Here is a 22,981-nt window from a genome sequence, read left to right as displayed (position 1 = left end):
GTGACAGGCTGGGTGACAGGTGACAGGCGGCTGGGTGCCAGGCTGGGTGCCAGGGTGGGTGACAGGTGACAGAGTGGGTGCCAGGCTGGGTGCCAGGGTGGGTGACAGGTGACAGAGTGGGTGACAGGTGACAGGCTGGGTGCCAGGGTGGGTGACAGGTGTCAGGCTGGGTGCCAGGCTGGGTGCCAGGCTGGGTACCAGGCTGGGTGCCAGGGTGGGTGCCAGGGTGGGTGACAGGCACCCACCCTGACACCTGACACCTGGGTGACAGGTGACAGAGTGGGTGCCAGGCTGGGTGACAGGTGACAGAGTGGGTGACAGGTGACAGGCTGGGTGTCAGGCTGGGTGACAGGCTGGGTGCCAGGCTGGGTGCCAGGGTGGGTGACAGGTGACAGAGTGGGTGCCAGGTGACAGGCTGGGTGTCAGGCTGGGTGACAGGCTGGGTGCCAGGCTGGGTGCCAGGGTGGGTGACAGGTGACAGAGTGGGTGACAGGTGACAGGCTGGGTGACAGGCTGGGTGACAGGCTGGGTGACAGGTGACAGGCTGGGTGCCAGGCTGGGTGCCAGTGTCAGGCTGGGTGTCAGGCTGGGTGCCAGGGTGGGTGACAGGTGTCAGGGTGGGTGCCAGGCTGGGTGCCAGGCTGGGTGCCAGGCTGGGTGCCAGGGTGGGTGCCAGGGTGGGTGACAGGTGTCAGGCTGGGTGCCAGGCTGGGTGCCAGGGTGGGTGCCAGGGTGGGTGCCAGGGTGGGTGACAGGTGTCAGGCTGGGTGTCAGGCTGGGTGCCAGGGTGGGTGACAGGTGTCAGGGTGGGTGCCAGGCTGGGTGCCAGGCTGGGTGCCAGGGTGGGTGACAGGTGTCAGGCTGGGTGCCAGGGTGGGTGCCAGGGTGGGTGCTAGGGTGGGTACCAGGGTGGGTGCCAGGGTGGGTGCCAGTGTGGGTGACAGGTGTCAGGCTGGGTGTCAGGCTGGGTGCCAGGCTGGGTGCCAGGGTGGGTGACAGGTGCCAGGTTGGGTGCCAGGCTGGGTGCCAGGGTGGGTGACAGGTGACAGAGTGGGTGACAGGTGACAGGCTGGGTGTCAGGCTGGGTGACAGGCTGGGTGCCAGGCTGGGTGCCAGGGTGGGTGACAGGTGACAGGGTGGGTGCCAGGCTGGGTGCCAGGGTGGGTGACAGGTGACAGAGTGGGTGACAGGTGACAGGCTGGGTGTCAGGCTGGGTGACAGGCTGGGTGCCAGGGTGGGTGCCAGGCTGGGTGCCAGGCTGGGTGCCAGGGTGGGTGCCAGTGTGGGTGACAGGTGTCAGGCTGGGTGCCAGGGTGGGTGCCAGGGTGGGTGCCAGGGTGGGTGCCAGGGTGGGTGACAGGTGTCAGGCTGGGTGCCAGGCTGGGTGCCAGGCTGGGTGCCAGGCTGGGTGCCAGGCTGGGTGCCAGGCTGGGTGCCAGGCTGGGTGCCAGGCTGGGTGCCAGGCTGGGTGCCAGGCTGGGTGCCAGGGTGGGTGACAGGTGTCAGGCTGGGTGCCAGGGTGGGTGTCAGGCTGGGTGCCAGGCTGGGTGCCAGGGTGGGTGCCAGGGTGGGTGACAGGTGTCAGGCTGGGTGACAGGTGACAGGCTGGGTGCCAGGCTGGGTGCCAGGGTGGGTGACAGGTGACAGAGTGGGTGCCAGGCTGGGTGCCAGGGTGGGTGACAGGTGACAGAGTGGGTGCCAGGCTGGGTGCCAGGGTGGGTGACAGGTGACAGAGTGGGTGACAGGTGACAGGCTGGGTGTCAGGCTGGGTGACAGGCTGGGTGCCAGGGTGGGTGCCAGGCTGGGTGCCAGGCTGGGTGCCAGGGTGGGTGCCAGTGTGGGTGACAGGTGTCAGGCTGGGTGCCAGGGTGGGTGCCAGGGTGGGTGCCAGGGTGGGTGCCAGGGTGGGTGACAGGGTGGGTGACAGGTGTCAGGCTGGGTGCCAGGCTGGGTGCCAGGCTGGGTGCCAGGCTGGGTGCCAGGCTGGGTGCCAGGCTGGGTGCCAGGCTGGGTGCCAGGGTGGGTGCCAGGGTGGGTGCCAGGGTGGGTGACAGGGTGGGTGACAGGTGTCAGGCTGGGTGACAGGTGACAGGCTGGGTGCCAGGCTGGGTGCCAGGGTGGGTGACAGGTGACAGAGTGGGTGCCAGGCTGGGTGCCAGGGTGGGTGACAGGTGACAGAGTGGGTGCCAGGCTGGGTGCCAGGGTGGGTGACAGGTGACAGGCTGGGTGCCAGGCTGGGTGCCAGGGTGGGTGACAGGTGACAGAGTGGGTGCCAGGCTGGGTGCCAGGGTGGGTGACAGGTGACAGAGTGGGTGACAGGTGCCAGGGTGGGTGCCAGGGTGGGTGACAGGTGTCAGGCTGGGTGCCAGGCTGGGTGCCAGGGTGGGTGCCAGGGTGGGTGCCAGGGTGGGTGACAGGTGTCAGGCTGGGTGTCAGGCTGGGTGCCAGGGTGAGTGACAGGTGACAGGCTGGGTGTCAGGCTGGGTGACAGGCTGGGTGCCAGGGTGGGTGCCAGGCTGGGTGCCAGGCTGGGTGCCAGGGTGGGTGCCAGTGTGGGTGACAGGTGTCAGGCTGGGTGCCAGGGTGGGTGCCAGGGTGGGTGCCAGGGTGGGTGCCAGGGTGGGTGACAGGTGTCAGGCTGGGTGCCAGGCTGGGTGCCAGGCTGGGTGCCAGGTTGGGTGCCAGGCTGGGTGCCAGGCTGGGTGCCAGGCTGGGTGCCAGGGTGGGTGCCAGGGTGGGTGACAGGTGTCAGGCTGGGTGCCAGGGTGGGTGCCAGGGTGGGTGCCAGGGTGGGTGACAGGTGTCAGGCTGGGTGTCAGGCTGGGTGCCAGGGTGGGTGACAGGTGTCAGGGTGGGTGCCAGGCTGGGTGCCAGGGTGGGTGCCAGGGTGGGTGACAGGTGTCAGGCTGGGTGCCAGGCTGGGTGCCAGGGTGGGTGCCAGGGTGGGTGCCAGGGTGGTTGACAGGTGTCAGGCTGGGTGCCAGGCTGGGTGTCAGGCTGGGTGCCAGGGTGGGTGCCAGGGTGGGTGCCAGGGTGGGTGACAGGTGTCAGGCTGGGTGTCAGGCTGGGTGCCAGGCTGGGTGCCAGGGTGGGTGACAGGTGACAGAGTGGGTGCCAGGCTGGGTGCCAGGGTGGGTGACAGGTGACAGAGTGGGTGACAGGTGACAGGCTGGGTGTCAGGCTGGGTGACAGGCTGGGTGCCAGGCTGGGTGCCAGGGTGGGTGACAGGTGACAGAGTGGGTGCCAGGCTGGGTGCCAGGGTGGGTGACAGGTGACAGAGTGGGTGACAGGTGACAGGCTGGGTGTCAGGCTGGGTGACAGGCTGGGTGCCAGGGTGGGTGCCAGGCTGGGTGCCAGGCTGGGTGCCAGGGTGGGTGCCAGTGTGGGTGACAGGTGTCAGGCTGGGTGCCAGGGTGGGTGCCAGGGTGGGTGCCAGGGTGGGTGCCAGGGTGGGTGCCAGGGTGGGTGACAGGTGTCAGGCTGGGTGCCAGGCTGGGTGCCAGGCTGGGTGCCAGGCTGGGTGCCAGGCTGGGTGCCAGGGTGGGTGCCAGGGTGGGTGACAGGTGTCAGGCTGGGTGCCAGGGTGGGTGCCAGGGTGGGTGCCAGGGTGGGTGACAGGTGTCAGGCTGGGTGTCAGGCTGGGTGCCAGGGTGGGTGACAGGTGTCAGGGTGGGTGCCAGGCTGGGTGCCAGGGTGGGTGCCAGGGTGGGTGACAGGTGTCAGGCTGGGTGCCAGGCTGGGTGCCAGGCTGGGTGCCAGGGTGGGTGCCAGGGTGGGTGCCAGGGTGGTTGACAGGTGTCAGGCTGGGTGCCAGGCTGGGTGTCAGGGTGGGTGCCAGGGTGGGTGCCAGGGTGGGTGCCAGGGTGGGTGACAGGTGTCAGGCTGGGTGCCAGGGTGGGTGACAGGTGTCAGGCTGGGTGCCAGGCTGGGTGCCAGGGTGGGTTACAGGTGTCAGGCTGGGTGACAGGTGACAGAGTGGGTGACAGGTGCCAGGCTGGGTGTCAGGCTGGGTGCCAGGCTGGGTGCCAGGGTGGGTGCCAGGGTGGGTGACAGGTGTCAGGCTGGGTGCCAGGGTGGGTGACAGGTGACAGAGTGGGTGACAGGTGACAGGCTGGGTGCCAGGCTGGGTGTCAGGCTGGGTGACAGGTGACAGAGTGGGTGACAGGTGACAGAGTGGGTGACAGGTGACAGGCTGGGTGACAGGTGACAGGCTGGGTGCCAGGCTGGGTGCCAGGGTGGGTGACAGGTGACAGAGTGGGTGCCAGGCTGGGTGCCAGGGTGGGTGACAGGTGACAGAGTGGGTGACAGGTGACAGGCTGGGTGACAGGTGACAGGCTGGGTGCCAGGCTGGGTGCCAGGCTGGGTGCCAGGGTGGGTGACAGGTGACAGAGTGGGTGCCAGGCTGGGTGCCAGGGTGGGTGACAGGTGACAGAGTGGGTGACAGGTGCCAGGGTGGGTGCCAGGGTGGGTGACAGGTGTCAGGCTGGGTGCCAGGCTGGGTGCCAGGGTGGGTGCCAGGGTGGGTGCCAGGGTGGGTGCCAGGGTGGGTGACAGGTGTCAGGCTGGGTGTCAGGCTGGGTGCCAGGGTGGGTGACAGGTGTCAGGGTGGGTGCCAGGCTGGGTGCCAGGCTGGGTGCCAGGGTGGGTGACAGGTGTCAGGGTGGGTGCCAGGGTGGGTGACAGGTGTCAGGCTGGGTGCCAGGCTGGGTGCCAGGGTGGGTGCCAGGGTGGGTGACAGGTGTCAGGCTGGGTGCCAGGCTGGGTGCCAGGGTGGGTGCCAGGGTGGGTGCCAGGGTGGGTGACAGGTGTCAGGCTGGGTGCCAGGCTGGGTGTCAGGCTGGGTGCCAGGCTGGGTGCCAGGGTGGGTGCCAGGGTGGGTGACAGGTGTCAGGCTGGGTGCCAGGGTGGGTGACAGGTGTCAGGCTGGGTGCCAGGCTGGGTGCCAGGGTGGGTGACAGGTGTCAGGCTGGGTGACAGGTGACAGAGTGGGTGACAGGTGACAGGCTGGGTGTCAGGCTGGGTGACAGGTGACAGAGTGGGTGACAGGTGACAGAGTGGGTGACAGGTGACAGGCTGGGTGCCAGGCTGGGTGACAGGGTAGATGACAGGTGACAGGCTGGGTGACAGGCTGGGTGACTCCCCTCTAAACCCTGAACAGGAACACTCAAAGCTCTCTGCACTAAGTGTCACACTTGCTGTCTGTTTGTTGTTCAACCTTTAGACATCTGTTTTCCAGTCAACAACTTTTTAATCTGGGTTGAAGTAATACGTGCATCTCTCTCTCTGTCTGCGTCTCTCTCTCTCTCTCTCTCTGTCTCTCTCTGTCTGCGTCTCTCTCTCTGTGTCTGTCTCTCTCTCTCTCTCTGTCTGCGTCTCTCTCTCTCTGTCTGCGTCTCTCTCTCTGTGTCTGTCTCTCTCTCTCTCTGTGTCTGCGTCTCTCTCTCTGTGTCTGTCTCTCTCTGTCTGCGTCTCTCTCTCTCTGTCTGCGTCTCTCTCTCTGTGTCTGTCTCTCTCTCTCTCTGTGTGTCTCTCTCTCTCTGTGTCTGTCTCTCTCTCTCTGTGTCTGTCTCTCTCTCTCTCTGTGTCTGTCTCTCTCTCTCTGTGTCTGTCTCTCTCTATCTCTCTCTCTCTGTGGGTCTCTCTCTCTCTCTGTGGGTCTCTCTCTCTCTGTGTGTCTCTCTCTCTCTGTGTGTCTCTCTCTCTCTCTGTCTGTGTCTCTCTCTCTCACTCACCTGCTCTCTGTCTCTCCCTCAGGTGTGCCCTCAAGATGGGGACTATCTCTCTGGCCCTAACCTTAACCCTGGTCTTGTTGGCTGTCCTGCTGTTCACTACACCCAGTGTTTGGAGCCTGAACCCAGACGATCCTAACGTCTGCAGTCACTGGGAGAGGTGAGCAATAAGTCATGACCATGCATCCTCCATTACAACCAACAGACAGAATGATTCATCCTCCATTAAAACCAACAGACAGAATGATTCATCCTCCATTACAACCAACAGACAGAATGATTCATCCTCCATTACAACCAACAGACAGAATGATTCATCCTCCATTACAACCAACAGAAAGAATGATTCATCCTCCATTACAACCAACAGACAGAATGATTCATCCTCCATTACAACCAACAGACAGAATGAATCATCCTCCATTACAACCAACAGACAGAATGAATCATCCTCCATTACAACCAACAGACAGAATGATTCATCCTCCATTACAACCAACAGACAGAATGATTCATCCTCCATTACAATCAACAGACAGAATGATTCATCCTCCATTACAACCAACAGACAGAATGATTCATCCTCCATTACAACCAACAGACAGAATGAATCATCCTCCATTACAACCAACAGACAGAATGATTCATCCTCCATTACAACCAACAGACAGAATGATTCATCCTCCATTACAATCAACAGACAGAATGATTCATCCTCCATTACAACCAACAGACAGAATGATTCATCCTCCATTACAACCAACAGACAGAATGATTCATCCTCCGTTACAACCAACAGACAGAATGATTCATCCTCCATTACAACCAACAGACAGAATGATTCATCCTCCATTACAACCAACAGACAGAATGATTCATCCTCCATTACAACCAACAGACAGAATGATTCATCCTCCATTACAATCAACAGACAGAATGAATCATCCTCCATTACAACCAACAGACAGAATGATTCATCCTCCGTTACAACCAACAGACAGAATGAATCATCCTCCATTACAACCAACAGACAGAATGATTCATCCTCCATTACAATCAACAGACAGAATGATTCATCCTCCATTACAACCAACAGACAGAATGATTCATCCTCCATTACAATCAACAGACAGAATGATTCATCCTCCATTACAACCAACAGGCAGAATGATTCATCCTCCATTACAACCAACAGGCAGAATGATTCATCCTCCATTACAACCAACAGACAGAATGATTCATCCTCCATTACAACCAACAGACAGAATGAATCATCCTCCATTACAACCAACAGACAGAATGAATCATCCTCCATTACAACCAACAGACAGAATGAATCATCCTCCATTACAACCAACAGACAGAATGATTCATCCTCCATTACAACCAACAGGCAGAATGATTCATCCTCCATTACAACCAACAGACAGAATGATTCATCCTCCATTACAACCAACAGACAGAATGAATCATCCTCCATTACAACCAACAGACAGAATGAATCATCCTCCATTACAACCAACAGACAGAATGATTCATCCTCCATTACAACCAACAGGCAGAATGATTCATCCTCCATTACAACCAACAGACAGAATGATTCATCCTCCATTACAACCAACAGACAGAATGATTCATCCTCCATTACAACCAACAGGCAGAATGAATCATCCTCCATTACAACCAACAGACAGAATGATTCATCCTCCGTTACAACCAACAGACAGAATGATTCATCCTCCGTTACAACCAACAGACAGAATGATTCATCCTCCGTTACAACCAACAGACAGAATGATTCATCCTCCATTACAACCAACAGACAGAATGATTCATCCTCCATTACAACCAACAGACAGAATGATTCATCCTCCATTACAACCAACAGACAGAATGATTCATCCTCCATTACAACCAACAGACAGAATGATTCATCCTCCATTACAACCAACATACAGAATGATTCATCCTCCATTACAACCAACAGACGGAATGATTCATCCTCCATTACAACCAACAGACAGAATGATTCATCCTCCATTACAACCAACAGGCAGAATGATTCATCCTCCATTACAACCAACAGGCAGAATGATTCATCCTCCATTACAACCAACAGACAGAATGATTCATCCTCCGTTACAACCAACAGACAGTTTAGAGATTCCCAGAACCAGGAAGGAATCACCAGGATTTCTGGAAAAGCTGTGAATTCTGGGAAACGTTAGCAGACTTTAACAACCTGCAGGTGTTTGTTTAGCAGTTACTCTTCCACACAAAACATGAAACATGATATAATACAGAACATTCATAAACAACAACAGCTCAAGGACAAAACTACATCATTTTTAAAAGGCACACATAGCCTACTTATCAATACATACACAAACTATCTAGGTCAAATAAGGGAGAGGGTGCCTCGAGTGGTGCAGTGGTCTAAGATACTAGAGATCCTGGTTCCAGTCCAGGCTCTGTCTCAGTGGTCTAAGACACTAGAGATCCTGGTTCTAGTCCAGGCTCTGTCTCAGTGGTCTAAGACACTAGAGATCCTGGTTCCAGTCCAGGCTCTGTCTCAGTGGTCTAAGACACTAGAGATCCTGGTTCTAGTCCAGGCTCTGTCTCAGTGGTCTAAGACGCTAGAGATCCTGGTTTCAGTCCAGGCTCTGTCTCAGTGGTCTAAGACGCTAGAGATCCTGGTTCCAGTCCAGGCTCTGTCTCAGTGGTCTAAGACGCTAGAGATCCTGGTTCCAGTCCAGGCTCTGTCTCAGTGGTCTAAGACACTAGAGATCCTGGTTCCAGTCCAGGCTCTGTCTCAGTGGTCTAAGACGCTAGAGATCCTGGTTCTAGTCCAGGCTCTGTCTCAGTGGTCTAAGACACTAGAGATCCTGGTTCTAGTCCAGGCTCTGTCTCAGTGGTCTAAGACGCTAGAGATCCTGGTTCCAGTCCAGGCTCTGTCTCAGTGGTCTAAGACACTAGAGATCCTGGTTCCAGTCCAGGCTCTGTCTCAGTGGTCTAAGACACTAGAGATCCTGGTTCCAGTCCAGGCTCTGTCTCAGTGGTCTAAGACACTAGAGCTCATGGTTCCAGTCCAGGCTCTGTCTCAGTGGTCTAAGACACTAGAGATCTTGGTTCCAGTCCAGGTTCTATATCAGTGGTCTAAGACACTAGAGATCATGGTTCCAGTCCAGGCTCTGTCTCAGTGGTCTAAGACACTAGAGATCCTGGTTCTAGTCCAGGCTCTGTCTCAGTGGTCTAAGACACTAGAGATCCTGGTTCTAGTCCAGGCTCTGTCTCAGTGGTCTAAGACGCTAGAGATCCTGGTTCTAGTCCAGGCTCTGTCTCAGTGGTCTAAGACACTAGAGATCCTGGTTCCAGTCCAGGCTCTGTCTCAGTGGTCTAAGACACTAGAGATCCTGGTTCCAGTCCAGGCTCTGTCTCAGTGGTCTAAGACACTAGAGATCCTGGTTCTAGTCCAGGCTCTGTCTCAGTGGTCTAAGACACTAGAGATCCTGGTTCCAGTCCAGGCTCTGTCTCAGTGGTCTAAGACACTAGAGATCCTGGTTCTAGTCCAGGCTCTGTCTCAGTGGTCTAAGACACTAGAGATCCTGGTTCTAGTCCAGGCTCTGTCTCAGTGGTCTAAGACACTAGAGATCCTGGTTCTAGTCCAGGCTCTGTTTCAGTGGTCTAAGACACTAGAGATCCTGGTTCTAGTCCAGGCTCTGTCTCAGTGGTCTAAGACACTAGAGATCCTGGTTCTAGTCCAGGCTCTGTCTCAGTGGTCTAAGACACTAGAGATCTTGGTTCCAGTCCAGGCTCTGTCTCAGTGGTCTAAGACACTAGAGATCCTGGTTCTAGTCCAGGCTCTGTCTCAGTGGTCTAAGACGCTAGAGATCCTGGTTCTAGTCCAGGCTCTGTCTCAGTGGTCTAAGACACTAGAGATCTTGGTTCCAGTCCAGGTTCTATATCAGTGGTCTAAGACACTAGAGATCCTGGTTCTAGTCCAGGCTCTGTCTCAGTGGTCTAAGACACTAGAGATCCTGGTTCTAGTCCAGGCTCTGTCTCAGTGGTCTAAGACACTAGAGATCCTGGTTCTAGTCCAGGCTCTGTCTCAGTGGTCTAAGACACTAGAGATCCTGGTTCTAGTCCAGGCTCTGTCTCAGTGGTCTAAGACACTAGAGATCATGGTTCCAGTCCAGGCTCTGTCTCAGTGGTCTAAGACACTAGAGATCCTGGTTCTAGTCCAGGCTCTGTCTCAGTGGTCTAAGACACTAGAGATCCTGGTTCTAGTCCAGGCTCTGTCTCAGTGGTCTAAGACGCTAGAGATCCTGGTTCTAGTCCAGGCTCTGTCTCAGTGGTCTAAGACACTAGAGATCCTGGTTCTAGTCCAGGCTCTGTCTCAGTGGTCTAAGACACTAGAGATCCTGGTTCTAGTCCAGGCTCTGTCTCAGTGGTCTAAGACGCTAGAGATCCTGGTTCTAGTCCAGGCTCTGTCTCAGTGGTCTAAGACACTAGAGATCCTGGTTCCAGTCCAGGCTCTGTCTCAGTGGTCTAAGACACTAGAGATCCTGGTTCCAGTCCAGGCTCTGTCTCAGTGGTCTAAGACACTAGAGATCCTGGTTCTAGTCCAGGCTCTGTCTCAGTGGTCTAAGACACTAGAGATCCTGGTTCCAGTCCAGGCTCTGTCTCAGTGGTCTAAGACACTAGAGATCCTGGTTCTAGTCCAGGCTCTGTCTCAGTGGTCTAAGACACTAGAGATCCTGGTTCTAGTCCAGGCTCTGTCTCAGTGGTCTAAGACACTAGAGATCCTGGTTCTAGTCCAGGCTCTGTTTCAGTGGTCTAAGACACTAGAGATCCTGGTTCTAGTCCAGGCTCTGTCTCAGTGGTCTAAGACACTAGAGATCCTGGTTCTAGTCCAGGCTCTGTCTCAGTGGTCTAAGACACTAGAGATCCTGGTTCTAGTCCAGGCTCTGTCTCAGTGGTCTAAGACACTAGAGATCTTGGTTCCAGTCCAGGCTCTGTCTCAGTGGTCTAAGACACTAGAGATCCTGGTTCTAGTCCAGGCTCTGTCTCAGTGGTCTAAGACGCTAGAGATCCTGGTTCTAGTCCAGGCTCTGTCTCAGTGGTCTAAGACACTAGAGATCTTGGTTCCAGTCCAGGTTCTATATCAGTGGTCTAAGACACTAGAGATCCTGGTTCTAGTCCAGGCTCTGTCTCAGTGGTCTAAGACACTAGAGATCCTGGTTCCAGTCCAGGCTCTGTCTCAGTGGTCTAAGACACTAGAGATCCTGGTTCCAGTCCAGGCTCTGTCTCAGTGGTCTAAGACACTAGAGATCCTGGTTCTAGTCCAGGCTCTGTCTCAGTGGTCTAAGACACTAGAGATCCTGGTTCTAGTCCAGGCTCTGTCTCAGTGGTCTAAGACACTAGAGATCCTGGTTCCAGTCCAGGCTCTGTCTCAGTGGTCTAAGACACTAGAGATCCTGGGTTGGAGTCCAGGCTCTGTCTCTGTGGTCTAAGACGCTAGAGATCCTGGTTCTAGTCCAGGCTCTGTCTCAGTGGTCTAAGACGCTAGAGATCCTGGTTCCAGTCCAGGCTCTGTCACAGCCGGCCGTGACGCCGGAGACCCAGGGAGCGGTGCCTAATTGGCCCTGCGTCGTCCGGGTTAGGGGAGGGTTTGACCAGCAGGGATGTCCTTGTCCCATCGGTGCGGCTGGCTTCCAGGTTAAGTAGGAATTGTGTCAGGAAGCAGTGCAGCTTGGTTGGGTTGTGTTTCGGAGGACGCATGGCTCTCGACCTTCGCCTCTCCCGAGTCCGTACGGGAGTTGCAGCGATGAGACAAGACTAACTACCAATTGGATACCATGAAATTGGGGAGAAAAAGGGGTAAAAAAAACAAACAGGTTTACTGTTTATTTGAGAAAAATGGCCCCTGATATGTTCATCAGAATGATCCTAGCCTGGCCCCAGATATGTTTGTACTGTCTTGCCAACTCCCACGACAATTCAATCACCGTAGCAGTTGTCAAGACAGCACAAATAGTGGGAGAAAGAAAAATTAGAGACAGACAGACAGACAGACAGACAGACAGACAGACAGACAGACAGACAGACAGACAGACAGACAGACAGACAGACAGACAGACAGACAGACAGACAGACAGACAGACAGACAGACAGACACAGACAGACACAGACAGAGACAGACAGACAGACAGACAGACAGAGAGAGAGAGAGAGAGAGAGAGAGAGAGAGAGAGAGAGAGAGAGAGAGAGAGAGAGAGAGACAGACAGACACAGAGAAAGAGACAGACAGACAGACAGACAGACAGACAGACAGACAGACAGACAGACAGACAGACATGCTGAGAGAGAGAGAGAGAGTCAGAGAGAGACAGACAGACAGAGAGAGAGACAGAGAGAGAGAGAGAGAGAGAGAGAGAGAGAGAGAGAGAGAGAGAGAGAGAGAGAGAGAGAGAGAGAGAGAGAGAGAGAGAGAGAGAGAGAGAGAGAGAGAGAGAGAGAGACAGACACAGAAACAGACAGACAGACAGACAGACAGACAGACAGACAGACAGACAGACAGACAGACAGACAGACAGACAGACAGACAGACAGACAAGGGGGACAAAGACAGACAGACAGACAGACAGACAGACAGACAGACAGACAGACAGACAGACAGACAGACAGACAGACAGACAGACAGACAGACAGACAGACAGACAGACAGACAGACGGTGAGACTAAGTAGCCCAGATCTATTCCCAATGCGTCTGTAGGACATCATTGATTCCAAATATGCAGCAGGATAATTGATCAGCCAACGACACACACAGCACTCTCTTCCTAATCAATTAACACGCAGCAGCCATATTGTGTCACTTATGAAAAATAAGCAAGGGTAGAGGGAGAGGATAGAGGGGGAGGCTGGAGAATAGAGGGGGGATAGAGAATAGAGGGGGGGATAGAGAATAGAGGGGGAGGATAGAGAATAGAGGGGGAGGATGGAGAATAGAGGGGGAGGATAGAGAATAGAGGGGCAGGATAGAGAATAGAGGGGGAGGATGGAGAATAGAGGGGGGGATAGAGAATAAAGGGGGAGGATAGAGAATAGAGGGGGAGGATAGAGAATAGAGGGGGAGGATCGAGAATAGAGGGGGAGGATGGAGAATAGAGGGGGAGGATGGAGGTGGAGGATAGAGGATAGAGGGGGAGGATAGAGGATAGATGGGGAGGATGGAGAATAGAGGGGGAGGATAGAGGGGGAGGATAGAAGATAGAGGTGGAGGATAGAGGGAGAGGATAGAGAATAGAGGGGGAGGCTGGAGAATAGAGGAGGAGGATAGAGGATAGAGGGGGAGGATATAGGATAGAGGGGGAGGCTGGAGAATAGAGGGGGAGGCTAGAGGATAGAGGAGGAGGATAGAGGATAGAGGGGGAGGATAGAGAATAGAGGGGGAGGATAGAGGATAGAGAATAGAGGGGGAGGATAGAGGATAGAGAATAGAGGGGGAGGATAGAGAATAGAGGGGGAGGATGGTGGATAGAGGGGGAGGATAGAGGATAGAGGGGGAGGATAGAGGATAGAGAATAGAGGGGGAGGATAGAGAATAGAGGGGGAGGATGGTGAATAGAGGGGGAGGATAGAGAATAGAGGGGGAGGATGGAGAATAGAGGGGGAGGATAGAGGATAGAGGGGGAGGATAGAGAATAGAGGGGGAGGCTGGAGAATAGAGGGGGAGGATAGAGAATAGAGGGGGATGATAGAGAATAGAGGGGGAGGATAGAGAATAGAGGGGGAGGATAGAGAATAGAGGGGGAGGATGGAGGATAGAGGGGGAGGATGGTGGATAGAGGGGGAGGATAGAGAATAGAGGGTGAGGATGGTGAATAGAGGGGGAGGATGGAGAATAGAGGGGGAGATTAGAGGGGAGAATAGAGGGGGAGGATAGAGAATAGAGGGGGAGGATAGAGAATAGAGGGGGAGGATAGAGCATAGAGGGTGAGGATGGAGAATAGAGGGGGAGATTAGAGGGGAGGATAGAGGGGAGGATAGAGGATAGAGGGGGGGATGGAGAATAGAGGGGGAGGATGGAGAATAGAGGGGGAGATTAGAGGGGAGGATAGAGGGGAGGATAGAGGATAGAGGGGGGATGGAGAATAGAGGGGGAGGATAGAGGGGGAGATTAGAGGGGGGGATAGAGGGGAGGATAACTGTAAATACAGTCCATTTCTAAATCTTATTGTGCTTTGTGTTTCTTGTGTCCTCTGCAATAGTTATGCTGTGACGGTCCAGGAGTCCTACGCCCACCCCTTTGACCAGGTGTACTACACCAGGTGTACTGACATCCTCAACTGGTTCAAATGTACCAGACACAGGTGGGTACCCAACATTACTGTTCCCATTGACCCAGACACATTACTGTCCCCATTGACCCAGACACAGGTGGGTACACAATGTTACTGTTCCCATTGACCCAGACACATTAGTGTCCCCACATTGACCCAGACACATTACTGTCCCCATTGACCCAGACACATTACTGTCCCCATTGACCCAGACACATTACTGTCCCCACATTGACCCAGACACGTTACTGTCCCCACATTGACCCAGACACGTTACTGTCCCCACATTGACCCAGACACATTACTGTTGCCACATTGACCCAGACACGTTACTGTCCCCACATTGACCCAGACACGTTACTGTCCCCACATTGACCCAGACACGTTACTGCCTCCACATTGACCCAGACACGTTACTGTCCCCACATTGACCCAGACACATTACTGTCCCCACATTGACCCAGACACATTACTGTCCCCACATTGACCCAGACACATTACTGTCCCCACATTGACCCAGACACATTACTGTCCCCACATTGACCCAGACACGTTACTGTCCCCACATTGACCCAGACACATTAGTGTCCCCACATTGACCCAGACACGTTACTGTCCCCACATTGACCCAGACACATTACTGTCGCCACATTGACCCAGACACGTTACTGTCCCCACATTGACCCAGACACATTAGTGTCCCCACATTGACCCAGACACGTTACTGTCCCCACATTGACCCAGACACGTTACTGTCCCCACATTGACCCAGACACATTACTGTCCCCACATTGACCCAGACACATTACTGTCCCCACATTGACCCAGACACATTACTGTCCACACATTGACCCAGACACGTTACTGTCCACACATTGACCCAGACACATTACTGTCCCCACATAGACCCAGACACATTACTGTTCTTATACTGATCTTATGTCCCATAATGCCTGTCTTCTTCCCTCTGTGTCTCATTCTGTTTTGAAGAAAGCAGGGTCACTCTCTTAACCCGATGTCCCATAATGCCTGTCTTCCTCTCTCTGTGTCTCATTCTCTCCCACAGGATCAGCTATAAGACGGCTTACCGACGGGGAGTCCGGACCATGTACCGTCGCCGCTCACAGTGTTGCCCTGGTTACTTTGAGAGGGGAGACATGTGTGTCCGTAAGTGCATTTTCCTGTTTCATTAACACATGTCCCAGAATGCACTAGGATGTACTGTCCCAGGATGCACTAGGATGCAATGTCTCAGCACACACTTGGATGTACTGTCTCAACACTAGGATGTCTCAGAACTAGGATTTCTCAGCACTCGATGCCTGGTCCGCGTAATGATTGTTGCCAGGTGCACGTAATGATTGACGCCAGGTGTACGTAATGATTGTTGCCAGGTGCGCGTAATGATTGACGCCAGGCGCACGTAATGATTGATGCCAGGCGCACGTAATGATTGATGCCAGGTGCGCGTAATGATTGACGCCAGGCGCCCATAATGATTGACGCCAGGTGCACATAATGATTGATGCCAGGTGCGCGTAATGATTGACGCCAGGCGCACGTAATGATTGACGCCAGGCGCACGTAATGATTGACGCCAGGCGCGCGTAATGATTGACGCCAGGCGCCCATAATGATTGACGCCAGGCGCACGTAATGATTGACGCCAGGCGCACGTAATGATTGACGCCAGGCGCGCGTAATGATTGACGCCAGGCGAGCGTAATGATTGACGCCAGGTGCGCGTAATGATTGATGCCAGGTGCGCGTAATGATTGACGCCAGGCGCCCATAATGATTGACGCCAGGCGCACGTAATGATTGATGCCAGGTGCGCGTAATGATTGATGCCAGGTGAGCGGAATGATTGATGCCAGGTGCGTGTAATGATTGATGCCAGGTGAGTGTAATGATTGATGCCAGGTGCACGTAATGATTGTTGCCAGGTGCGCGTAATGATTGATGCCAGGTGCGCGTAATGATTAGATGCCAGGTGCACGTAATGATTGATCCCAGGTGCACGTAATGATTGTTGCCAGGTGCGCGTAATGATTGATGCCAGGTGCGCGGAATGATTGACGCCAGGTGAGCGTAATGATTGATGCCAGGTGCACGGAATGATTGTTGCCAGGTGACAGATATCTACACAGTGTGTGACGACACCAAAACAACCCCTCTCTGTGTAGATTGTCTCTAGCCGTGTGATATCAGTTCCACAACATTGCTCCAGTATTTCTCACCCTCTTATAATGAATCCCAAATTAGACCCTATTTTCTATATAGTGCTCTATTTTCTACCTATGGGCCCCTTATAGTAGTGCACTATATAGGGAATAGGGTGCGATAGGGCCCTGGTCTATAGTAGTGCACTATATAGGGAATAGGGTGCGATAGGGCGCTGGTCTATAGTAGTGCACTATGTAGGGTGCCATTTGAGATGCTGTCTCTGTCTCTTATAGCTGATGTCCATTCTGTCTCTGTCTCTTATAGCTGATGTCCATTCTGTCTCTGTCTCTTATAGCTGATGTCCATTCTGTCTCTGTCTCTTATAGCTGATGTCCATTCTGTCTCTGTCTCTTATAGCTGATGTCCATTCTGTCTCTGTCTCTTATAGCTGATGTCCATTCTGTCTCTGTCTCTTATAGCTGATGTCCATTCTGTCTCTGTCTCTTATAGCTGATGTCTCTCCAGACAATGCTTTACCAGGTGTTCTGGGTCTAATTGGACATACGAGGCTTTACCAGGTGTTCTGTGTCTAATTGGACATACAAGGCTTTACCAGGTGTTCTGGGTCTAATTGGACATACGAGGCTTTACCAGGTGTTCTGGGTCTAATTGGACATACGAGGCTTTACCAGGTGTTCTGGGTCTAATTGGACATACAAGGCTTTACCAGGTGTTCTGGGTCTAATTGGACATACAAGGCTTTATCAGGTGTTCTGGGTCTAATTGGACATACAAGGCTTTACCAGGTGTTCTGGGTCTAATTGGACATACAAGGCTTTACCAGGTGTTCTGGGTCTAATTGGACATACAAGGCTTTATCAGGTGTTCTGGGTCTAATTGGACATACGAGGCTTTACCAGGTGTTCTGGGTCTAATTGGACATACAAGGCTTTACCAGGTGTTCTGGGTCTAATTGGACATACAAGCCTTTACCAGGTGTTCTGGGTCTAATTGGACATACGAGGCTTTACCAGGTGTTCTGGGTCTAATTGGACATACAAGGCTTTACCAGGTGTTCTGGGTCTAATTGGACATACGAGGCTTTACCAGGTGTTCTGTGTCTAATTGGACATACAGTGGGGAGAACAAGTATTTGATACACTGCCGATTTTGCAGGTTTTCCTACTTACAAAGCATGTAGAGGTCTGTAATTTTTATCATAGGTACACTTCAACTGTGAGAGACGGAATCTAAAACAAAAATCCAGAAAATCACATTGTATGATTTTTAAGTAATTAATTTGCATTTTATTGCATGACATAAGTATTTGATACATCAGAAAAGCAGAACTTAATATTTGGTACAGAAACCTTTGTTTGCAATTACAGAGATCATACGTTTCCTGTAGTTCTTGACCAGGTTTATACACACTGCAGCAGGGATTTTGGCCCACTCCTCCATACAGACCTTCTCCAGATCCTTCAGGTTTCGGGGCTGTCGCTGGGCAATACGGACTTTCAGCTCCCTCCAAAGATTTTCTATTGGGTTCAGGTCTGGAGACTGGCTAGGCCACTCCGGGACCTTGAGATGCTTCTTACGGAGCCACTCCTTAGTTGCCCTGGCTGTGTGTTTCGGGTCGTTGTCATGCTGGAAGACCCAGCCATGACCCATCTTCAATGCTCTTACTTAGGGAAGGAGGTTGTTGGCCAAGATCTCGCGATACATGGCCCCATCCATCCTCCCCTCAATACGGTGCAGTCGTCCTGTCCCCTTTGCAGAAAAGCATCCCCAAAGAATGATGTTTCCACCTCCATGCTTCACGGTTGGGATGGTGTTCTTGGGGTTGTACTCATCCTTCTTCTTCCTCCAAACACGGCGAGTGGAGTTTAGACCAAAAAACTCAATTTTTGTCTCATCAGACCACATGACCTTCTCCCATTCCTCCTCTGGATAATCCAGATGGTCATTGGCAAACTTCAGACGGTCCTGGACATGCGCTGGCTTGAGCAGAGGGACCTTGCGTGCACTGCAGGATTTTAATCCATGACGGCGTAGTGTGTTACTATTGGTTTTCTTTGAGACTGTGGTCCCAGCTCTCTTCAGGTCATTGACCAGGTCCTGCCGTGTAGTTCTGGGCTGATCCCTCACCTTCCTCATGATCATTGATGCCCCACGAGGTGAGATCTTGCATGGAGCCCCAGACCGAGGGTGATTGACCGTCATCTTGAACTTCTTCCATTTTCTAATAATTGCGCCAACAGTTGTTGCCTTCTCACCAAGCTGCTTGCCTATTGTCCTGTAGCCCATCCCAGCCTTGTGCAGGTCTACAATTTGATCCCTGATGTCCTTACACAGCTCTCTGGTCTTGGCCATTGTGGAGAGGTTGGAGTCTGTTTGATTGAGTGTGTGGACAGGTGTCTTTTATACAGGTAACGAGTTCAAACAGGTGCAGTTAATACAGGTAATGAGTGGAGAACAGGAGGGCTTCTTAAAGAAAAACGAACAGGTCTGTGAGAGCCGGAATTCTTACTGGTTGGTAGGTGATCAAATACTTATGTCATGCAATAAAATGCAAATTAATTACTTAAAAATCATACAATGTGATTTTCTGGATTTTTGTTTTAGATTCCGTCTCTCACAGTTGAAGTGTACCTATGATAAAAATTACAGACCTCTACATGCTTTGTAAGTAGGAAAACCTGCAAAATCGGCAGTGTATCAAATACTTGTTCTCCCCACTGTACAAGGCTTTACCAGGTGTTCTGGGTCTAATTGGACATACAAGGCTTTATCAGGTGTTCTGGGTCTAATTGGACATACAAGGCTTTACCAGGTGTTCTGGGTCTAATTGGACATACAAGGCTTTACCAGGTGTTCTGGGTCTAATTGGACATACAAGCCTTTACCAGGTGTTCTGGGTCTAATTGGACATACGAGGCTTTACCAGGTGTTCTGGGTCTAATTGGACATACGAGGCTTTACCAGGTGTTCTGGGTCTAATTGGACATACAAGCCTTTACCAGGTGTTCTGGGTCTAATTGGACATACAAGCCTTTACCAGGTGTTCTGGGTCTAATTGGACATACGAGGCTTTACCAGGTGTTCTGGGTCTAATTGGACATACAAGGCTTTACCAGGTGTTCTGGGTCTAATTGGACATACAAGGCTTTATCAGGTGTTCTGGGTCTAATTGGACATACAAGGCTTTACCAGGTGTTCTGGGTCTAATTGGACATACAAGGCTTTACCAGGTGTTCTGGGTCTAATTGGACATACAAGGCTTTATCAGGTGTTCTGGGTCTAATTGGACATACAAGGCTTTACCAGGTGTTCTGGGTCTAATTGGACATACAAGGCTTTACCAGGTGTTATTGGTTTTAATTTGACATACAAGGCTTTACCAGGTGTTCTGGGTCTAATTGGACATACGAGGCTTTACCAGGTGTTCTGTGTCTAATTTGACATACAAGGCTTTACCAGGTGTTCTGGGTCTAATTGGACATACAAGGCTTTACCAGGTGTTCTGGGTCTAATTGGACATACGAGGCTTTACCAGGTGTTCTGGGTCTAATTGGACATACAAGGCTTTACCAGGTGTTCTGTGTCTAATTGGACATACAATGCTTTACCAGGTGTTCTGTGTCTAATTGGACATACAAGGCTTTACCAGGTGTTCTGGGTCTAATTGGACATACGAGGCTTTACCAGGTGTTCTGGGTCTAATTGGACATACAAGGCTTTACCAGGTGTTCTGGGTCTAATTGGACATACAAGGCTTTACCAGGTGTTCTGGGTCTAATTGGACATACAAGGCTTTACCAGGTGTTCTGGGTCTAATTGGACATACAAGGCTTTACCAGGTGTTATTGGTTTTAATTGGACATACAAGGCTTTACCAGGTGTTCTGGGTCTAATTGGACATACAAGGCTTTACCAGGTGTTCTGTGTCTAATTGGACATACAATGCTTTACCAGGTGTTCTGTGTCTAATTGGACATACAAGGCTTTACCAGGTGTTCTGGGTCTAATTGGACATACGAGCCTTTACCAGGTGTTCTGTGTCTAATTGGACATACAAGGCTTTACCAGGTGTTCTGTGTCTAATTGGACATACAAGGCTTTACCAGGTGTTCTGTGTCTAATTGGACATACGAGGCTTTACCAGGTGTTCTGGGTCTAATTGGACATACGAGGCTTTACCAGGTGTTCTGGGTCTAATTGGACATACGAGGCTTTACCAGGTGTTCTGGGTCTAATTGGACATACGAGGCTTTACCAGGTGTTCTGGGTCTAATTGGACATACGAGGCTTTACCAGGTGTTCTGGGTCTAATTGGACATACGAGGCTTTACCAGGTGTTCTGGGTCTAATTGGACATACAAGGCTTTACCAGGTGTTCTGTGTCTAATTGGACATACAAGGCTTTACCAGGTGTTCTGTGTCTAATTGGACATACAAGGCTTTACCAGGTGTTCTGTGTCTAATTGGACATACAAGGCTTTACCAGGTGTTCTGGGTCTAATTGGACATACAAGGCTTTACCAGGTGTTATTGGGTCTAATTGGACATACAAGGCTTTACCAGGTGTTCTGGGTCTAATTGGACATACAAGGCTTTACCAGGTGTTCTGGGTCTAATTGGACATACAAGGCTTTACCAGGTGTTCTGGGTCTAATTGGACATACAAGGCTTTACCAGGTGTTCTGGGTCTAATTGGACATACGAGGCTTTACCAGGTGTTCTGTGTCTAATTGGACATACAAGGCTTTACCAGGTGTTCTGGGTCTAATTGGACATACGAGGCTTTACCAGGTGTTCTGGGTCTAATTGGACATACAAGGCTTTACCAGGTGTTCTGGGTCTAATTGGACATACAAGCCTTTACCAGGTGTTCTGTGTCTAATTGGACATACAAGGCTTTACCAGGTGTTCTGGGTCTAATTGGACATACAAGGCTTTACCAGGTGTTCTGGTTCTAATTGGACATACAAGGCTTTACCAGGTGTTCTGGGTCTAATTGGACATACGAGGCTTTACCAGGTGTTCTGGGTCTAATTGGACATACGAGGCTTTACCAGGTGTTCTGTGTCTAATTGGACATACAAGGCTTTACCAGGTGTTCTGTGTCTAATTGGACATACAATGCTTTACCAGGTGTTCTGGGTCTAATTGGACATACAAGGCTTTACCAGGTGTTCTGGGTCTAATTGGACATACAAGGCTTTACCAGGTGTTCTGTGTCTAATTTGACATACAAGGCTTTACCAGGTGTTCTGTGTCTAATTGGACATACAAGGCTTTACCAGGTGTTCTGGGTCTAATTGGACATACAAGCCTTTACCAGGTGTTCTGTGTCTAATTGGACATACAAGGCTTTACCAGGTGTTCTGGGTCTAATTGGACATACAAGGCTTTATCAGGTGTTCTGGGTCTAATTGGACATACAATGCTTTACCAGGTGTTCTGTGTCTAATTGGACATACAAGGCTTTACCAGGTGTTCTGTGTCTAATTGGACATACAAGGCTTTACCAGGTGTTCGTGTTTTCATATTTTATTCTGCTACATTCTACGCATAAGCGTGTTGTTTCATGTTTTCTCAAGATCTTTCATAAAATGTATGATTAAATTGGTACAATTATCTAAATTCAGTCATGCTTGTAACCTCTTTGACTGTGGCCCCCATGCTGAGGTGTGGCTTGCCTAGGAGGAACAATAGAGTTTGTCCTTGTGTCCTGCCTGCCGTATTACACTGTGTGTGTGTGTGTGTGCGTGCGTGCGCGCGCGCGCGCGTGTGTGTGTCTGTGTAGCCTGGAGAGGCTGTATTTCACCGTGGGGTTCCTGCCAGTCATGCCTCGTTGCAAGCCTGGGGAAGTTCCTTTGCAGAAATCACCTAAAGAGGGGTTGGAATCGGTGGTGTAAATCAGTGACGCCTTGCAACTCTGTCTAACCAATGAAATGAAATGCCTTGCTTCACACACACACACACACACACAGACACACACACAGACACAGACACACACACAGACACACACACACACACACACACACACAGACACACACACAGACACAGACACACACACAGACACAGACACACACACACACACACACACACACACACACACACACACACACACACACACACACACACACACACACACACACACACACACACACACACACACAGGCGTCACTGATTTACACCACCAAGTGTCGTCACAGCAACAGAGAGGATGTCAACAAAACACACACACACACACACACACACACACACACACACACACACACACACACACACACACACACACACACACACACACACACACACACACACACACACACACACACACACACACGTCCATAGCAGGGCCACAATTGTCTGTCTGGGTAGGACGCATTTTGTAGAGAGTTGTTGAATATGTTGTATTAAGAGCAGTCTGTGATTTATATTGATTGAAATCGGTAGTGGATTACACCGGTAAAGTCAAAGGTCACAACTGCTCTGGTAACAAGCAGACTTTCTTGGCCTTGTCTCCATTCGCCCACATGGCTGTGCTTTGCTACCAACGGAAAAATGAAAAGATTGCAAATCATTTTTTATTTTTGTAAGAACCCCAAAAAACAGAGGCAGTGGGAGAACCTATTCAAGTAAGTAAATACATTTTTAAAATGTTTAAAAAAAGATATGTATTATTAACTAGCTAGCTAGCTTAACAAATGGCCTACTATAGCCATCTAGCC

At 51.9% G+C, this 22,981-nt stretch overlaps 1 protein-coding gene across 2 annotated transcripts in view; it reads left to right on the top strand.

Moving 5' to 3' along the window:
• megf11 (multiple EGF-like-domains 11) overlaps positions 1 to 22,981 on the top strand; it is a 452,873-nt gene that overhangs the window by 145,652 nt on the left and 284,240 nt on the right. For both annotated transcript variants that reach the window (XM_071405156.1, XM_071405155.1), the window contains 3 exons: positions 5,755 to 5,889; positions 14,004 to 14,105; positions 15,142 to 15,242. In XM_071405156.1, the coding sequence (XP_071261257.1) occupies positions 5,768 to 5,889; positions 14,004 to 14,105; positions 15,142 to 15,242 (325 nt within the window). In that variant the 5' untranslated portion in view covers positions 5,755 to 5,767. The remainder of the gene's footprint in view (positions 1 to 5,754; positions 5,890 to 14,003; positions 14,106 to 15,141; positions 15,243 to 22,981) is intronic.

This window comes from Salvelinus alpinus, chromosome 6, assembly GCF_045679555.1.
Source record: "Salvelinus alpinus chromosome 6, SLU_Salpinus.1, whole genome shotgun sequence".
NCBI classification, from domain to species: Eukaryota; Metazoa; Chordata; class Actinopteri; order Salmoniformes; family Salmonidae; genus Salvelinus; species Salvelinus alpinus.
The sequence above is the reverse complement of the archived record's forward strand: the minus strand, read 5'-3'. Positions and strand labels throughout refer to the sequence as shown.